Here is a 13,162-nt window from a genome sequence, read left to right on the forward strand (position 1 = left end):
ATTCTTTGGCCACTATCTACCATTGTTGTCACTGTCATCGTCAAAATGAAATCTCTTATCAAATGTCAATTGTTATTATGATTCAAGTCTGATATTCACGTTCTTTTTCCATTTTCTGTTGTTTTATAACAAGATATCCTAATAGATATGATACGTCGTTACTGTTAATAATTATAACGATTTGAAATTACAGGATTAACATATTTCATGCATTGATACACAATACATAATGAGAGAGAAATGGCATTTTATTTTTTACCTTTTATGGTTTTCTTATCTGATTATCGCAGCAGTTCTTATGTTCGGGCACGGTTTCTTGTTATCTAGAAAAGCCTTGAGTGATGTAACAGAATGTAGTCCTCTCAGTCAGATAAGCTGTGAAGAAGGTGGTATGCTAAGTAAAGATATTTGCAATGATGAATTTAAAATTAGGCAAGTGTCTTCTAATCTTGGTGCGCTATTGGCGTGCGCCCCTAAGCGCAATAGGGTAGTTTTAATTCTTGTTGATGCCCTAAGATATGACTTTACTGAATATGACGAGAGAATAGAGAAGCCTCTTTATTATCAAAACCGACTACCAATTATACAGCAAACTTTAAAGCAACGCCCAGATCAGGCACGATTATATCGTTTCATGGCAGATCCACCCACGACTACTCTTCAACGAGTTAAAGCCTTAGTCACAGGCTCTTTACCTACTTTTGTTGAATCTAGTTCTAATTTTGCTGCTATGGAATTACAAGAGGACAACTTAATTGATCAGGTATTAATGATGGGTTTGCTTAGTTTATTGTAAATCTTGAAGCAACTTATATGATTTAATTATTTCTTTTAGGTGGTGATGAGTGGGGGTAAAGCAGTACTGCTTGGTGATGATACATGGTCTAGGCTGATGCCTAAAAGATGGCTGCGGTCACATGCTTTATATTCATTTCACACTTGGGACCTTGATACAGTAGACAATGGTAAGTATTTTACGGTTCTCATAAACCAGTGTGTTATAAAATGTATAATCCTAAGATTTCATTTTATACTAGCCGTTGCTCGCAACTTCGCCTACAAGACAGTAAAAAAACAAAAAAAAAAAACATATACTATGTTACTAACTGATAACATAGCTTTTTAATGGTGAAAGAATTTTTGAAATTGGCCTAGTAGTTTCTGAGTTATTTCAATACATACAAAAATCCAAATATTTAAATCTATAATATCAGTATAGATATGTTATGGTATTTTTTCTGATTTACTTTGAAGATCAACTTTAAATAAATGAAAATTAATTAACACTCCTATTTAGTATAGTAAAAATAACAAATTCGATTTACAGAAGTTGATTCCAAAATATATGATGAACTTAAGAAGAATGATTGGGACTTACTAGTGGCTCATTACCTTGGAGTGGACCACGCTGGACATAGATATGGTCCAAACCACCCAGAGATGGCAAGAAAGTTGAAGGAAACAAATATAAGATTGCAAAAAATTATTGAAATATTACCACCAGATGTATTGCTCTGTGTGATTGGTGACCATGGAATGACAGAATCAGGTATGCAATATATTTTGTACTAAAATTAAAATAACAAATTACAAAACTGGTTAATGTTAGTATGTTTGAAATATTTGAGTTGAATTCAAAGACATTTAAGAGATACATATATAGACTACCATAGGCAAAGTTAACATTGGCTATTCATTTAAATACAATTATATTGATATGTGGTTTTTAGGACCTATTGATAGATAGCATTAGTAAGGATCATGTGAAAAAGTCTCAAAAGTGTCAACTATGCTTCCTCTATTTATTTTTTTAATATCTTTGGTTTAATGGTTTAAGTTAATCATACATTGTGAATGTCTTCTTTGATTCATACTTTCAAACTGTTTTAGACTCACAAGAATGGAAAGATTTGGATGGTAGGTAATTGTAGTTGATTGAATTAAGCTTGTAGAACAGCTTCTATGCAACATGCTTTACAATTGTTCATATAATAACATCTTCTTCCTATTTGTGTGATTCTAAAGCATAAAAGCATGACTATTACTATTTAGTCTTGTTATATTTATAAATTGCATGTTATGATAGAAAATAATAAATAAATTATACAATGAAATATTATATACAATAAAATATCCTTTTACATTAATATGTTTTGTTAAATCTACTTGTATTAATTAACAAAACTGAAGGAAAGATGTTTTAATTAAATGTAATTAATTTAATTATTTAATTATAAATTAACTTTAATAAATGTGAAGATTATTTTGGAAAAAAAAATCTTATATGTTTTAAATTAATTGTTAAATATTCTCTTTGAAAAAAATAACCAAAGAAACTAATAGCTGCAATTGTAGGAGCCTACACATTTTCGTATAGAAATAAAACTATGATATGATGAATAATAGAATAGTGAATGATCTCTCCAATGAATGATTTTATTAGTTCACATAAATGTCATTCAGGTGACCATGGAGGTGAAAGTAGAGCGGAAAGGACGGCGGCAATGTTTGTGTACCGGGGCTCCGGTCTCGGTGATGAAGGTGAACTATCAGTGGGAAAGGAGGTGCAACAGACAGACTTAGCTCCCACCTTAAGCGCGGCTCTCGGACGCCCGCCACCAGCCCCCTCTCTAGGAAATATTTTATTCTCAGTATTACCGAAGATGTCGAAATCAATAACTTTACTACATCTTAGTAATAATTTAAAACAGGTAAGTTTTATTGGGAAATAGAAATATAGACCTTGTTGATCATTATATTGCCATTTTTTCAATTTGCAGGTTACTAAGTACCTTATAAGGTATGGTGAAGAATCTCAACAAGTATCATTAGATAAATTAGCGCATCTGATCAATGCTACAAGGGACCAAATAGAAAAAGCTGCCACTATTGAAACAGATATTGACCTAAAGAACTACATTTCTGATGTTAGGTATGTATTCATTGTCTACTTGATTGAATAAATCTAGATAGTTTCTTACATATAATATGACCTTTGTGACAATTAAAGATTGTTTGTTACAGGAACTTAATGGAGAATATCAGAAGTACATTTAGAGAAGTGTGGGTGGAATTTGATTCCCTGTCGATGCTTAGAGCACTCCTGTTGCTCTTGTTAGCTATTTTCTTCAATTGGCTCGTCACAGAAGGTGTTCCTTTCGAGCGTATATCTAATATATTCGCCAGTTCGTTCGTACCGACCGGTCTAATATCGTTGGCGGTCTGTACTACTGTTTGTTACACCGCCTATTATTTCAGTTATCTCGAAGGTCTCGAACATTCAATAATTTTGAGCACCGGCTTAATGTCCGGTGGTTTGACTGGTGTGCTGGTTATTATGCATTGGGATGGGATCACACAGCGTTGGTACGAAGGCAGGTCGAGGTTCTATGAGAGGTTCTCGAGAGCCGCTTTAGTCGCGTCCGCTGTTATTCTAGTTTCGAACAGTTATGTGATCGAAGAGGGCGCTAGTTTATCGTATTTGGCTTTGTCTGCACTGGCACTTATCGCTTGGAATATTGGTAATGTGAAAGCGGTGGTGTGTTGGGCGCTTTGTGGGGTCACTTTAACTCTGAGTAGGTCGTACCGTGGTTGTAGGGAGGAGCAGGGGGAGTGCTGGACGGCGGGGGAGGGAGCGCCGACGGGGCAGGCATCGCGTGCGGCGTTGGTGCTGGCGTTGGGTTCGGTAGCGGCCACGATCTCTATCACCCGGCGGCATGTCGGCTGGAGGGGCTACGGTATCACTCTAGGAGGCGTGTTGGTTTGCGCACATTGGGCCGTTGGGTGGGGGGCGCTCGGGTCACCCGTACAGTCAAAGCTAATGGCGAAGATGTCTTGGCTGGTTATAGTCGTGATGTTTATATTATTGTGGAAGAGAGATGGGCGCGGTGCTACAATGCCCCTGGTGGTACTAGGTTTAGTGTTATATCTGGCTAATGTGCTGGTGCTGGGTGCCAGTTACGCTCCCGCAGCCGCTTTGGCTCTTCTTTCTGGTTTCCTGACTCTGAATATTGTTTCGTGGTTGAAGACGGATAGTTCATCCAAATTCTGTAAGTTACCTTTACCTTTATTATTTACTTGTTATAATTTATTTTCTGTATTCTAATGTATTGTTTTCAGCATTAAGTTCTCGTTGCAACTCGTGCGTGGCATGTGTGTGGGCTCTGTTGGCCTGTTACAATTTCTACGGTACGGGTCACCACGCTACGCTGGGACATATCAGTTGGGCGCCCGTGTTCCACGCCGGAGACCCCAATTACATATCAATTGGTCCGCTCGTAACCGTTATACTGACATCACTTCATCTCTTTGGTAAGGATTATGACTCAATTTCAATACAACTTTGAAAACAAGAGAATCTTGAATATTGGCCTAATATTTTTGAAGCCCTCACGCGGTGTCTCCCCCTTCTTTTATTACATCACTATGTCTAAAATTGTGTTTATCATATGTATGTGTTTTTAAATGGGGTGTTTAAAAATATAATACCATGTGTTTACCATAGGGTGTTTAAAAATATAATACCATACATTACCTACTGTTTTTAGGTATGCCGTTTATGTTTGGTGCCACGGTGCCGCTGCTCCTCCTGTGGGGTCGTAACGGTATCTCCAATTTGGGATCTCGTACTCAAATGGCTGCTGTATTTTCTTTATGTCTTAAATTTGCGCTTTGCTTCGCAATTAGGGTAAGTGCTTCTAAATGTGTTTAAACACCACTTACGCCTTTATAGCGATTAGGTGACATTGAATGTTTGTTCATCGAAAGTATAGCTGTTGCTCGCGACTTCGTGCGCGTAGAATTAAAATAAATATATATGTACCCTAAGTTACTCAGTGATAACGTAATTTTTTAATGATGAACTTTTAAAATTGGTCCAAACGTTTTTGAGTTGTTTTAATACATACAAATCTTTCCTCTTGATAATATTAAACACTCGCTGTTGCTCGCTACTTTTTCCACGTTAAATAAAAAAAAATGTAGTCTATGAAAGAATGCTTTGAATCGGCCCTGTAGTTTTAGAGTTTTGTCAATACGTACAAAAATACAAATCTTTCCTCTTTATAATATATTTTTAAGTAAAGGTTAGTACAGATAAACATTTTTTAGGTGTTCGTGTGCGCGTTATCAGCAACTATTCACTGCCGTCACCTTATGATATGGGGTGTGTTTACTCCGAAATTGTTGTTCGAATTCGGCGCGTGCGCAGCTGCCTTCCTCGGCACGGCGCTCGGCGCCGCGCTCACCGCCTACCACTTACCACCACAGCAACGTAGCAGTTGACAAAAACGCAACAAATAGATACATTAATTATTGATTTTTGGGACTGTTAACATAAATTAAAAATTAAATTTATTTTCTAGAATTCTAGACTATCGAGTTAATGCATTTTTGTTATTTTCAAGTATTATTTTATTTATTGGGAGATCCATTGCATTTTTTTGGTTATGTTTAAGCAAGAAAGCACTTACTTATTATAGATAGGATTAAACGTTACATAAAATAGTCTTTAATAATCTGTGTTCATAAATAATAGTTGTGTAAATTGAAAGAACTATACATAATTTGAATGTCTACCTCAGTCTAATAATTCAATGTGTTCTAGTATGAACACATAATGCTTTTTAACTTTGCTGGTTTGTAAGAGGATAGATTTTATGCCCTGCTCACATTACTCCAGTCCAGTGATTAAATCTAGCGATGGATACATTTTTTTTAAATTGGAATAATGTGGACTAGGTATAACAATTTTGTAAAAATCTGGTCTTTTAAAAATATATTCTAGATATAATTATCATAATAAAAATGTCCAATATATCTATAGATCACGTAGTTCGTTAATAAGATTTGGAAGTTATGTATTAGTTTTTACTACCAAAAATTGTTAGGCTTGAAAATTTTTATACTTTTGCTCATGTTGTTTTTTACTTTTTATAAATTTAATATAAATAAATTTGATAATTGTTAAAATTACAATATTGATGAATACTGCAATTCTGTTTTTGACCAACCAGTATTAATAAATTGGAATATGAATAATTTAATGAGTATTTTGTAAATCCTTGTAAAAATTATTAAATAAAAAAAAAGCTTTAGGCGGAGTGATCAAATAAAATATAACTAAGGCTGCTACAAGCCAAATGTTTTCACTGGAATATTTAAATAAAACAAAATGTTGAAACATTATTTAATTACAGTAAATATGGAATATATTACATTTATTAAAATTTTCGGTATAATACTATAACTGCCGATGTGTTGATTGTAAATTACATTACAAAATAACGGGAATAATCAGCAAGGAATATGTTTGTATCAGGATACCATACTGTCTAAAATCATGTCTATAGATTAATTTAAAAATATCCTTTAAACCCAGGCACCTAAGTATTAAACTAGAAAATCTATAATTTTATGACATTAAATATATGTGATAAGTATACAATAAAAATAGATACTTTACACATAGCGTTGCAAATTTAAATTTTTCAGGAAATATTCAAGTTGGTCACTTGAATGTATAAAATACTATTCTGTAACATATGTACACTGCTATAAGCGATTATGTAAATATTTGATGATATACCACAATTGTGAATTCCAGTTTATGATAGCTTATTCAAAACAAACAATATTTAAGGTCCTGTTGGAGGCACATATGGTTTAAGCAGATGTTCCGAGAAGGAATGAACAGCCGCTGCACCCCTAACTTCCTTATCCAGTAAAGGTAATTTAGTTACATGGAAATCTTCATATAAATCTGTAATTTGCTCTAAATATTTCTCCTGTACTTTATGCCTCGCTGCGCATAGCTCACATGGAGCTGAAGTTCGCAGTAGCAACTGATTTACTATAATATTATGCGTATCAATACCACAACGTGTAAGTTCTTGCACCAAACGTTCAGTTTCGTACAGTGACAAAAACTCTGCTATACAAACGCAGACGAACGTAGTCTGATTAGGATCCTTGAACTGGGCATTCACTTGACGTATTATAGACAACATTTCGTCCATTTTGTTGCTAAACATGTCTGCGTTTAATTCCGCAAGACCAAATAATGTTGCAGCCTGGTTCATAAATGGGGCAACCTGTGAAAGAAAACACACATCAAAGTAACATGAATAAGGTTTTAGGTTTAAATTGTCTTTGTTCTTACTAAATTAATGTTAATTTACCTTAGATTTTAGTCTCATCAATTTACCGAGACCTTTCTCTACAACTTGCGGAAATGAAAGGAGACGCAATGTGTGTCCTGTAGGAGCAGTATCAAATACTACAGCACTGAAGTTCATTCCCTTCACTAGTTTCATAACCTGAAAATAATTATCATTATCTTCCCATCACATAGGATTGGTGCACCAGGTTTTCATTGTTTAGGTTATACTATTATCCCTTATCTCATTTGTCACTTTTGTTGATTTGTTTTTTTACATCAAAAGAGTTGCAAATGAGCAAGTGGCCACCTGCAACATCCGCTGCTCATAGCCATCCACAATAAAAGAGTTACAGACCCCTTGCATGCCCTTTATTGCCAGAGGAAATGTACATTAAAGGAATATTTCCTTCCTCGTTTCAGTCTCCTCCGCCATTAAATCCACTTTGCCTTCCCATACTTCATTTGTAAGAAAATGGTAACAATGGAAAGAGTCAGCCAGTTAACAGTGGTAGTGCCCGCTTTAACATCTTAGCACGAATGGGCCGGCACGCCCGGTGTAATACCACGACCACACAGAAAACAGGCGTGAAATGGAAGCAATTCCGTGTTTCGTCTGATGAGTGTGGTGCCGGAGGCCTAATATAAGTCCCTTTCTCTTTACCACCCTTTTCTTATAAGGAGAGGTTGGGAAGAGGAAGTGGATTTTACGGTGGAGGAGATGCATAGGAAGGAGAAATAACCTCTTTATGTGCGTCTCCTCCTCCGTCGTATAAGGGTAGGCAACGCATCTATAATTGCAGATGTCTATGGGCAGCGGTTGCTTCGCCATTTTGGCGGTTATAGGTGGCCGATTGCTCGTTTGCCACCTTATGTTATAAAAAAAAAAAGTCAATATTAGTCCTCTAGCATGAACATTTCATGAAATCCATTAGTACCCCTCATCCAGTGTACCCAGTATACCCCTCCAGACTCATAACTAAAGTTCTTAAATTACAAAAGACATAATGTAAATATATTACAATCCAATCATACAGATAAGTAATGAGTCACCTTTATTATCAAATACTTGTAAACTAAATAAAATTAATAGTAATATATAATGATAACCTAAAATATGTTATACCGCTGACTTGATTTGTCCCATAACAATTGAAAAATATATTGGCATAGAATGTGTTAATACAAGTTTAAATAATACATTAAGAAATATCACCTCAGCATAACTCATAGCTTCATCAATACCCGGGAAAGCTCCGACTATCTCTTGCATCACACCTTTACCAAGCTTCATAGCCTCAGTTTCACCTTCAAAATACTCCTCTGGTAATTCCGTTAATCCCACATTAGGATCAATTTCCATTGCAAATAAATTGTCGAAGCCTTTCACTTTGGTTGGTACCTGTTACATTCAATTTTTTTAATAATTGCGTAAAGAAATTTGAAATAACCTGATTTACTGCAGCATTTTGTAAATAAGGTACCTTTGAAAACTTTTGGTCAAATGCATCTGAAATATTATGTGCTGGATCAGTTGAAATAATTAGCACGGACTCTCGAACCTTGGACAATTGAACGGCTAGACTACAACTGCAAATAAAAACGTTTTATTTAGTTGCTACAATTATCTTATTGCTACTTTGGTTATACATATTAACACTTGCCTGCACGTCGTTTTTCCTACGCCACCTTTTCCACCAACAAATATCCATCGCAATGATTTTTGATCTATTATGTTGCGCAAAGACGGCTCTAGAGGTTCCAAATCTTTAACGTCTTCCATAATAAATATTTATAATTTAAGAGCACTAATAAAAAGATTTTGTATTTATGGTAAATATGTCGCGTCACGTCAAATCAAAATCAGTCAAAATCGCGAACTGAACTGAAACTGAAATTGAATGACTGAATGACTCGTGAGTCATAATCATGAATGAAAAGGAAAAGTGCAAGTATTTTACAAGACAAGTTTTTTGCATCGGAACTAAAGTACAGTCGTCAACAGCAGTTTTTTTTATCATAAAATCAGTTTTTGTGATTTTTATACAAAAGGAAAATCCTAATGATGATTATAATAAAGACAATTATTCTAGTGTTGCATGAAGCATTTCCACGCAAGTCTATTATGTATTAGTCGCCGTGGATTGGATTAAAGGTCTCGTAACTAGACCATAAATCTTTGAAAAATCAATATAAACCATAGTTTTAATACAAAACTGTCAAATTAATCTGTCAGTTTGCCAATGTTTTATCCAGTTTTATCGTTCAATGTATATTATAGCAATTAATAATTATTATGAATAAAATGTCTAAGTATTTTTACAGCAACAATGTTCTTTCGATTTATGCGCGGTCGCTTTACCTTCAAAATTTATTTCCTATTGACTATAATCGCATTACTTACAATTTTTGCGTATTTGTTTCCCCATTTTAAATTTTATCCTATTGCACCAGTTACTGTCCCTCCCAATGGTTTACAATCGAGAACGACTCGACATTTGTCTAAACTATTGACTGTGGTATTTCGTCAATTTGAGGAGTTTGAAAATGATATCGCGGACAGTGTACAATCTTTCGTTTCAGCATTCCCTAACATGCCTGTGGTCATATTATGCCAAGGTCTGCAGTATCCACCCTTTCAGTTCTCAGCTACGAATGAAACATTGCGTAATGTCAAGATTGTTCCTTTAGAATTTCGTTTAAATGCATTGCCACATGAACTAAATCCTTTGACTTATTTAAATACTGAATATGTGCTAATTGTTCCTGACTCGACTAGAGTGTCTCGTCGTGTACTACAACAGATGGCTACAGCCGCCACAACCTTTCCTTCTCAGGGTATAGCTGTAGGTGTAACTAATTCTCGGTTAATTTGCCAGAAAGTAAAGTGGAATTATGTTGATTGGACATTACAATATAGTAAGGATCCATCTGGAAAACTTTGCGATGCAATACATGGCCAGCATGCTCTTTTGATAAAAACATCTCTTTTGCAAACTTTCCCTCAGCCATTTGCATTCCCTTTCCCAGAATCTTTGTATCTGCAATCAACTGTAAGAAAAATAAAGGTAATTATCACAAAATGTGTAAGAAACCCTGTGTCTTATAGTAGCCAATAGTAAATACTTAATTCAAATAAGATTTATTCATAAGACCTCATATAATTTTCAGATTCAAATCGTTGATGGCAAATTTGGTGCGGGTAGAAGTGTCCTAAAATCTCCAGCAGCTAAACAAAAAGCTTCAAAACTTGCGCGAGATGCAAGGATAAGTCTTTATAAACAACTTGGTGTGAAAATGGTGGTCAGAGAGGACAGTAGAGTGCAGTGGTTTGGTTGTAAAAGGGATACACAGGTATGTAAATAGACAAAAACAAGAGCTATTTCTACTTGAAACACAAAAGCAATTATGTTAATTATTAATTAATTATCCTTCTATACTAATTAAACTATAAAAGCAAATATCATTTTTTGCAACAACAACTAGCGTAATTGTTTTAGTAATTACTATAAATTGTTAATTACAGCGATGTTTCCCGTCAGTACAAGGGACACCATCGTACATACTGTCAGGACGGAACACCCCGCCTTGCTGTCGCAGGAACATCCGTAGAACAGCTGCGCATGTGTTACGCACTTTGCAGCTAGCGGGCGCTCGTTGTTGGCTTGAAACTACATCTTTATTGGGCGCTGTTGTAAGGTATACTAAGATATATATTCTCACTAAATGGCTTAACCCTTAAATGCACGATTGTTTCGTTTTAAATACAATAAATTGAAATGGGTAGTAAATTGAACATAGATCAAGAGAAAAATAAATAAAAAAACTGATTCCTCAAAATAATCTATTGCGTAAGGAAGAAATTTAAGCTGGCTCTACCAGCTTAAACATCTTTGCTCGAATGGGCCGATAATTAACAGTACATACAAAACATACAAATACAATTATTTGTGGCTTTATTCAATTTTAAGAAAAGCATTTGACACTTTTTTAATAATTTGAATTTGTAATTCCAGAAGTGATATTCTTCCATGGGCAGAATATGCAGAAATAGGCATCCACGCGTCAGATGTTCCTCGTGTGTCGTTGTTGCAAAGGGGAGGAGCGGATTCTGAAGGTTTTATATGGGAAAGAGCAACCAAAGGTCATTACTACAGAGTGGGGTATTCAGCAACGAATAACATTTATGCGTTGGTGTTGCCTTTTACTGCGAAGAATGGTACAATGTGGCCTGCGGATTGGGTCATGGCTCATCAGAAGGAATTCCCTGAAAGACATCTACATCCACTTGCGCAGGTAAGTCTAGTGGTCTTCTAAATTGAGAATTTGAGGCGACTATGTGATCTTAACTAACCCTTAAATTGATTGTCGAGTGATGAACAAATAATTAAAAAACTACTGAACTAGTTTAGAGAAAAATATGTGAGATTCTAATTTTAACATGTAATGTTTTTGCTACAAAAAACTCCGTCGAATTAATTTCTTTGGTCCAGTGTGTTTTTAAATTTTTAACTTCACATATCTTTTAATATCTTCGTAAATATGCTATGCTATGCTAACCAAGCATCATCATTTGTTTCCACTGTGTAAAATGTCTGATAAATGTACATATAAAATGCTGTACATTATAGGACATAGTGAAGATCTAACCTAGGATTCACAATTTAAACTCAAGGTCGACACCCTATGTTAAAGGCTAGATCTAAGAGGGTTGCTATTAATATTTTTTTTTATTCGGGGCCAATTTTCTTCCAAAGGAAAAGATCCTTACTTGTCAGATCAATAATTTAAAAAATATTGAACTGAAAGTAGTTTTTGAGTTATTTTTTGAGACACTGGGAAGTAATAATTCTTAGTATTTTGAAAAAGTTTATGTATCTGTTTTACATTATTTCAATTTTCGTAGTGATTGAGAGAGTGAGAGAGAGAGAGAATAAGTAGTGCTCATAATACATAATAATTTACAGATTCAGTTCGGTGGTCGTCAAGCGCCTGCGCCTAACGACGCTCGTGCATTTTTGGATTTAAAAATTGGCAACTCCGCAGTCGAGAAATGTAACAAACTAGGTCCAAAGTTACTCTATCCATAACATTCTGGATAAAAACTTTTTTAGAATTATTATAAACTTTATGTACCTGTTCTATTTTACATAGCATATAAATGCTCATATATTTGTATTTATTGTATAAACTATTTGAATAGATGTTAAAATTCATATGTTTGAGCTTTGGGCAAAAATAATATTTATATGAAAATGTAGAGTATTTCTCTATATTTTAAGCTTGTCTTTGAAATTAAAATTCAGTATGTTTTTGAATTGTGTCCAAATCCAATCAAATTAAAAGCTATTCATTATTGTAGTATCTTATAATATTTATTTTTTACATTAGGCTTTGACTTGCTTTAAGCTAAAAAAAAAATTCCGCAGCTTGTTACTAGACATTTTTTCAGAGTGTAAGCCCATTACGTACCTTCAGTTTTTATTGAACAATCGAATTGTACAGTTAAAACTGTCTGTTGTATAACTGTAAAGTTTAATTGACAGTTATTTTTTTCTATACTTTCTTTTAGACTGTACAATTGAAATTGTGCAGTTAAAACTGACTGTGTAGAGGGTTTTAGTGTAATTGTTAAAGCACAAATTAATATTTAACTGCTTTCTTATTCCTACAATATGTAAGTTTGATTTTATTCCTATTTTAGAATAGAATTTCAAAGATCTCATAATCTAGTCTTCTAGTGAAGTATTTTAGTTAATAAGATTAATTCCGTAGGTTTTCATTGACGATGGACATGTTTACAAACATGTTTTTGTACATGTTTCGCCAATGGAAACATACGGATAGTTTATAAGCAATACGGTCATTGAAAATGACATGTTTTGTTTTCAAGAGTTTATATAGACAGATATTTTAAAATAATGAACTTAATGTATTTTACATATAAAATTATAGATTATTTTTACATAATCTTAACCTCTTTTTTTTTGTTTTTTTTAATATTAG

General features: G+C 34.3%; 3 protein-coding genes across 4 annotated transcripts; 2 read left to right on the plus strand and 1 right to left on the minus strand.

Annotated features, from left to right (window-relative positions):
- Positions 1 to 45: 45 nt before the first annotated feature.
- Positions 46 to 5,928, plus strand: LOC106102501 (GPI ethanolamine phosphate transferase 3-like). 2 transcript variants are annotated; one of them, XM_013281998.1, is made up of 10 exons: positions 46 to 763; positions 836 to 965; positions 1,328 to 1,549; positions 1,891 to 1,917; positions 2,464 to 2,711; positions 2,781 to 2,932; positions 3,025 to 4,049; positions 4,120 to 4,311; positions 4,548 to 4,687; positions 5,110 to 5,928. In XM_013281998.1, the coding sequence occupies exons 1-10, from the start codon at positions 230 to 232 to the stop codon at positions 5,281 to 5,283; spliced, it is 2,844 nt and encodes a 947-aa protein (XP_013137452.1). In that variant the 5' UTR covers positions 46 to 229; the 3' UTR covers positions 5,284 to 5,928. The 2 variants fall into 2 exon arrangements, with proteins under 2 accessions (XP_013137452.1, XP_013137453.1); XM_013281999.1 differs by lacking the exon at positions 1,891 to 1,917 and having other exon boundaries at positions 5,110 to 5,927.
- A 247-nt stretch (positions 5,929 to 6,175) lies between these two features.
- Positions 6,176 to 9,052, minus strand: LOC106102492 (ATPase ASNA1 homolog). The gene is made up of 5 exons (XM_013281990.1): positions 8,821 to 9,052; positions 8,641 to 8,746; positions 8,373 to 8,558; positions 7,179 to 7,316; positions 6,176 to 7,091 (listed from the first exon to the last, which is right to left on the minus strand). The coding sequence occupies exons 1-5, from the start codon at positions 8,937 to 8,939 to the stop codon at positions 6,636 to 6,638; spliced, it is 1,005 nt and encodes a 334-aa protein (XP_013137444.1). The 5' UTR covers positions 8,940 to 9,052; the 3' UTR covers positions 6,176 to 6,635.
- A 117-nt stretch (positions 9,053 to 9,169) lies between these two features.
- Positions 9,170 to 13,095, plus strand: LOC106102491 (fukutin-related protein). The gene is made up of 5 exons (XM_013281989.1): positions 9,170 to 10,224; positions 10,328 to 10,510; positions 10,683 to 10,855; positions 11,173 to 11,452; positions 12,124 to 13,095. The coding sequence occupies exons 1-5, from the start codon at positions 9,487 to 9,489 to the stop codon at positions 12,244 to 12,246; spliced, it is 1,497 nt and encodes a 498-aa protein (XP_013137443.1). The 5' UTR covers positions 9,170 to 9,486; the 3' UTR covers positions 12,247 to 13,095.
- The last annotated feature ends 67 nt before the right edge of the window (positions 13,096 to 13,162 follow it).

This window comes from Papilio polytes, unplaced genomic scaffold (genome assembly GCF_000836215.1).
Source record: "Papilio polytes unplaced genomic scaffold, Ppol_1.0 DF823923.1, whole genome shotgun sequence".
Classification (NCBI taxonomy): Eukaryota; Metazoa; Arthropoda; class Insecta; order Lepidoptera; family Papilionidae; genus Papilio; species Papilio polytes.

Excerpts from the sequence above, each read along its gene's own strand:
- LOC106102491 (XM_013281989.1), top strand. The coding sequence starts at position 9,487 with ATGTTCTTTCGATTTATGCGCGGTCGCTTTACCTTCAAAATTTATTTC. Across the intron at positions 10,856-11,172 it reads TTATTGGGCGCTGTTGTAAG|AAGTGATATTCTTCCATGGG; the intron begins GTATACTAAGAT and ends TTGTAATTCCAG. Across the intron at positions 11,453-12,123 it reads ATCTACATCCACTTGCGCAG|ATTCAGTTCGGTGGTCGTCA; the intron begins GTAAGTCTAGTG and ends AATAATTTACAG.
- LOC106102501 (XM_013281998.1), top strand. The coding sequence starts at position 230 with ATGAGAGAGAAATGGCATTTTATTTTTTACCTTTTATGGTTTTCTTAT. Across the intron at positions 2,712-2,780 it reads TTAGTAATAATTTAAAACAG|GTTACTAAGTACCTTATAAG; the intron begins GTAAGTTTTATT and ends TTCAATTTGCAG. Across the intron at positions 4,050-4,119 it reads GGATAGTTCATCCAAATTCT|CATTAAGTTCTCGTTGCAAC; the intron begins GTAAGTTACCTT and ends TATTGTTTTCAG.
- LOC106102492 (XM_013281990.1), bottom strand. The coding sequence starts at position 8,939 with ATGGAAGACGTTAAAGATTTGGAACCTCTAGAGCCGTCTTTGCGCAAC. Across the intron at positions 8,747-8,820 it reads GTAGGAAAAACGACGTGCAG|TTGTAGTCTAGCCGTTCAAT; the intron begins GCAAGTGTTAAT and ends TTTTATTTGCAG. Across the intron at positions 7,317-8,372 it reads AAGCTATGAGTTATGCTGAG|GTTATGAAACTAGTGAAGGG; the intron begins GTGATATTTCTT and ends AATTATTTTCAG.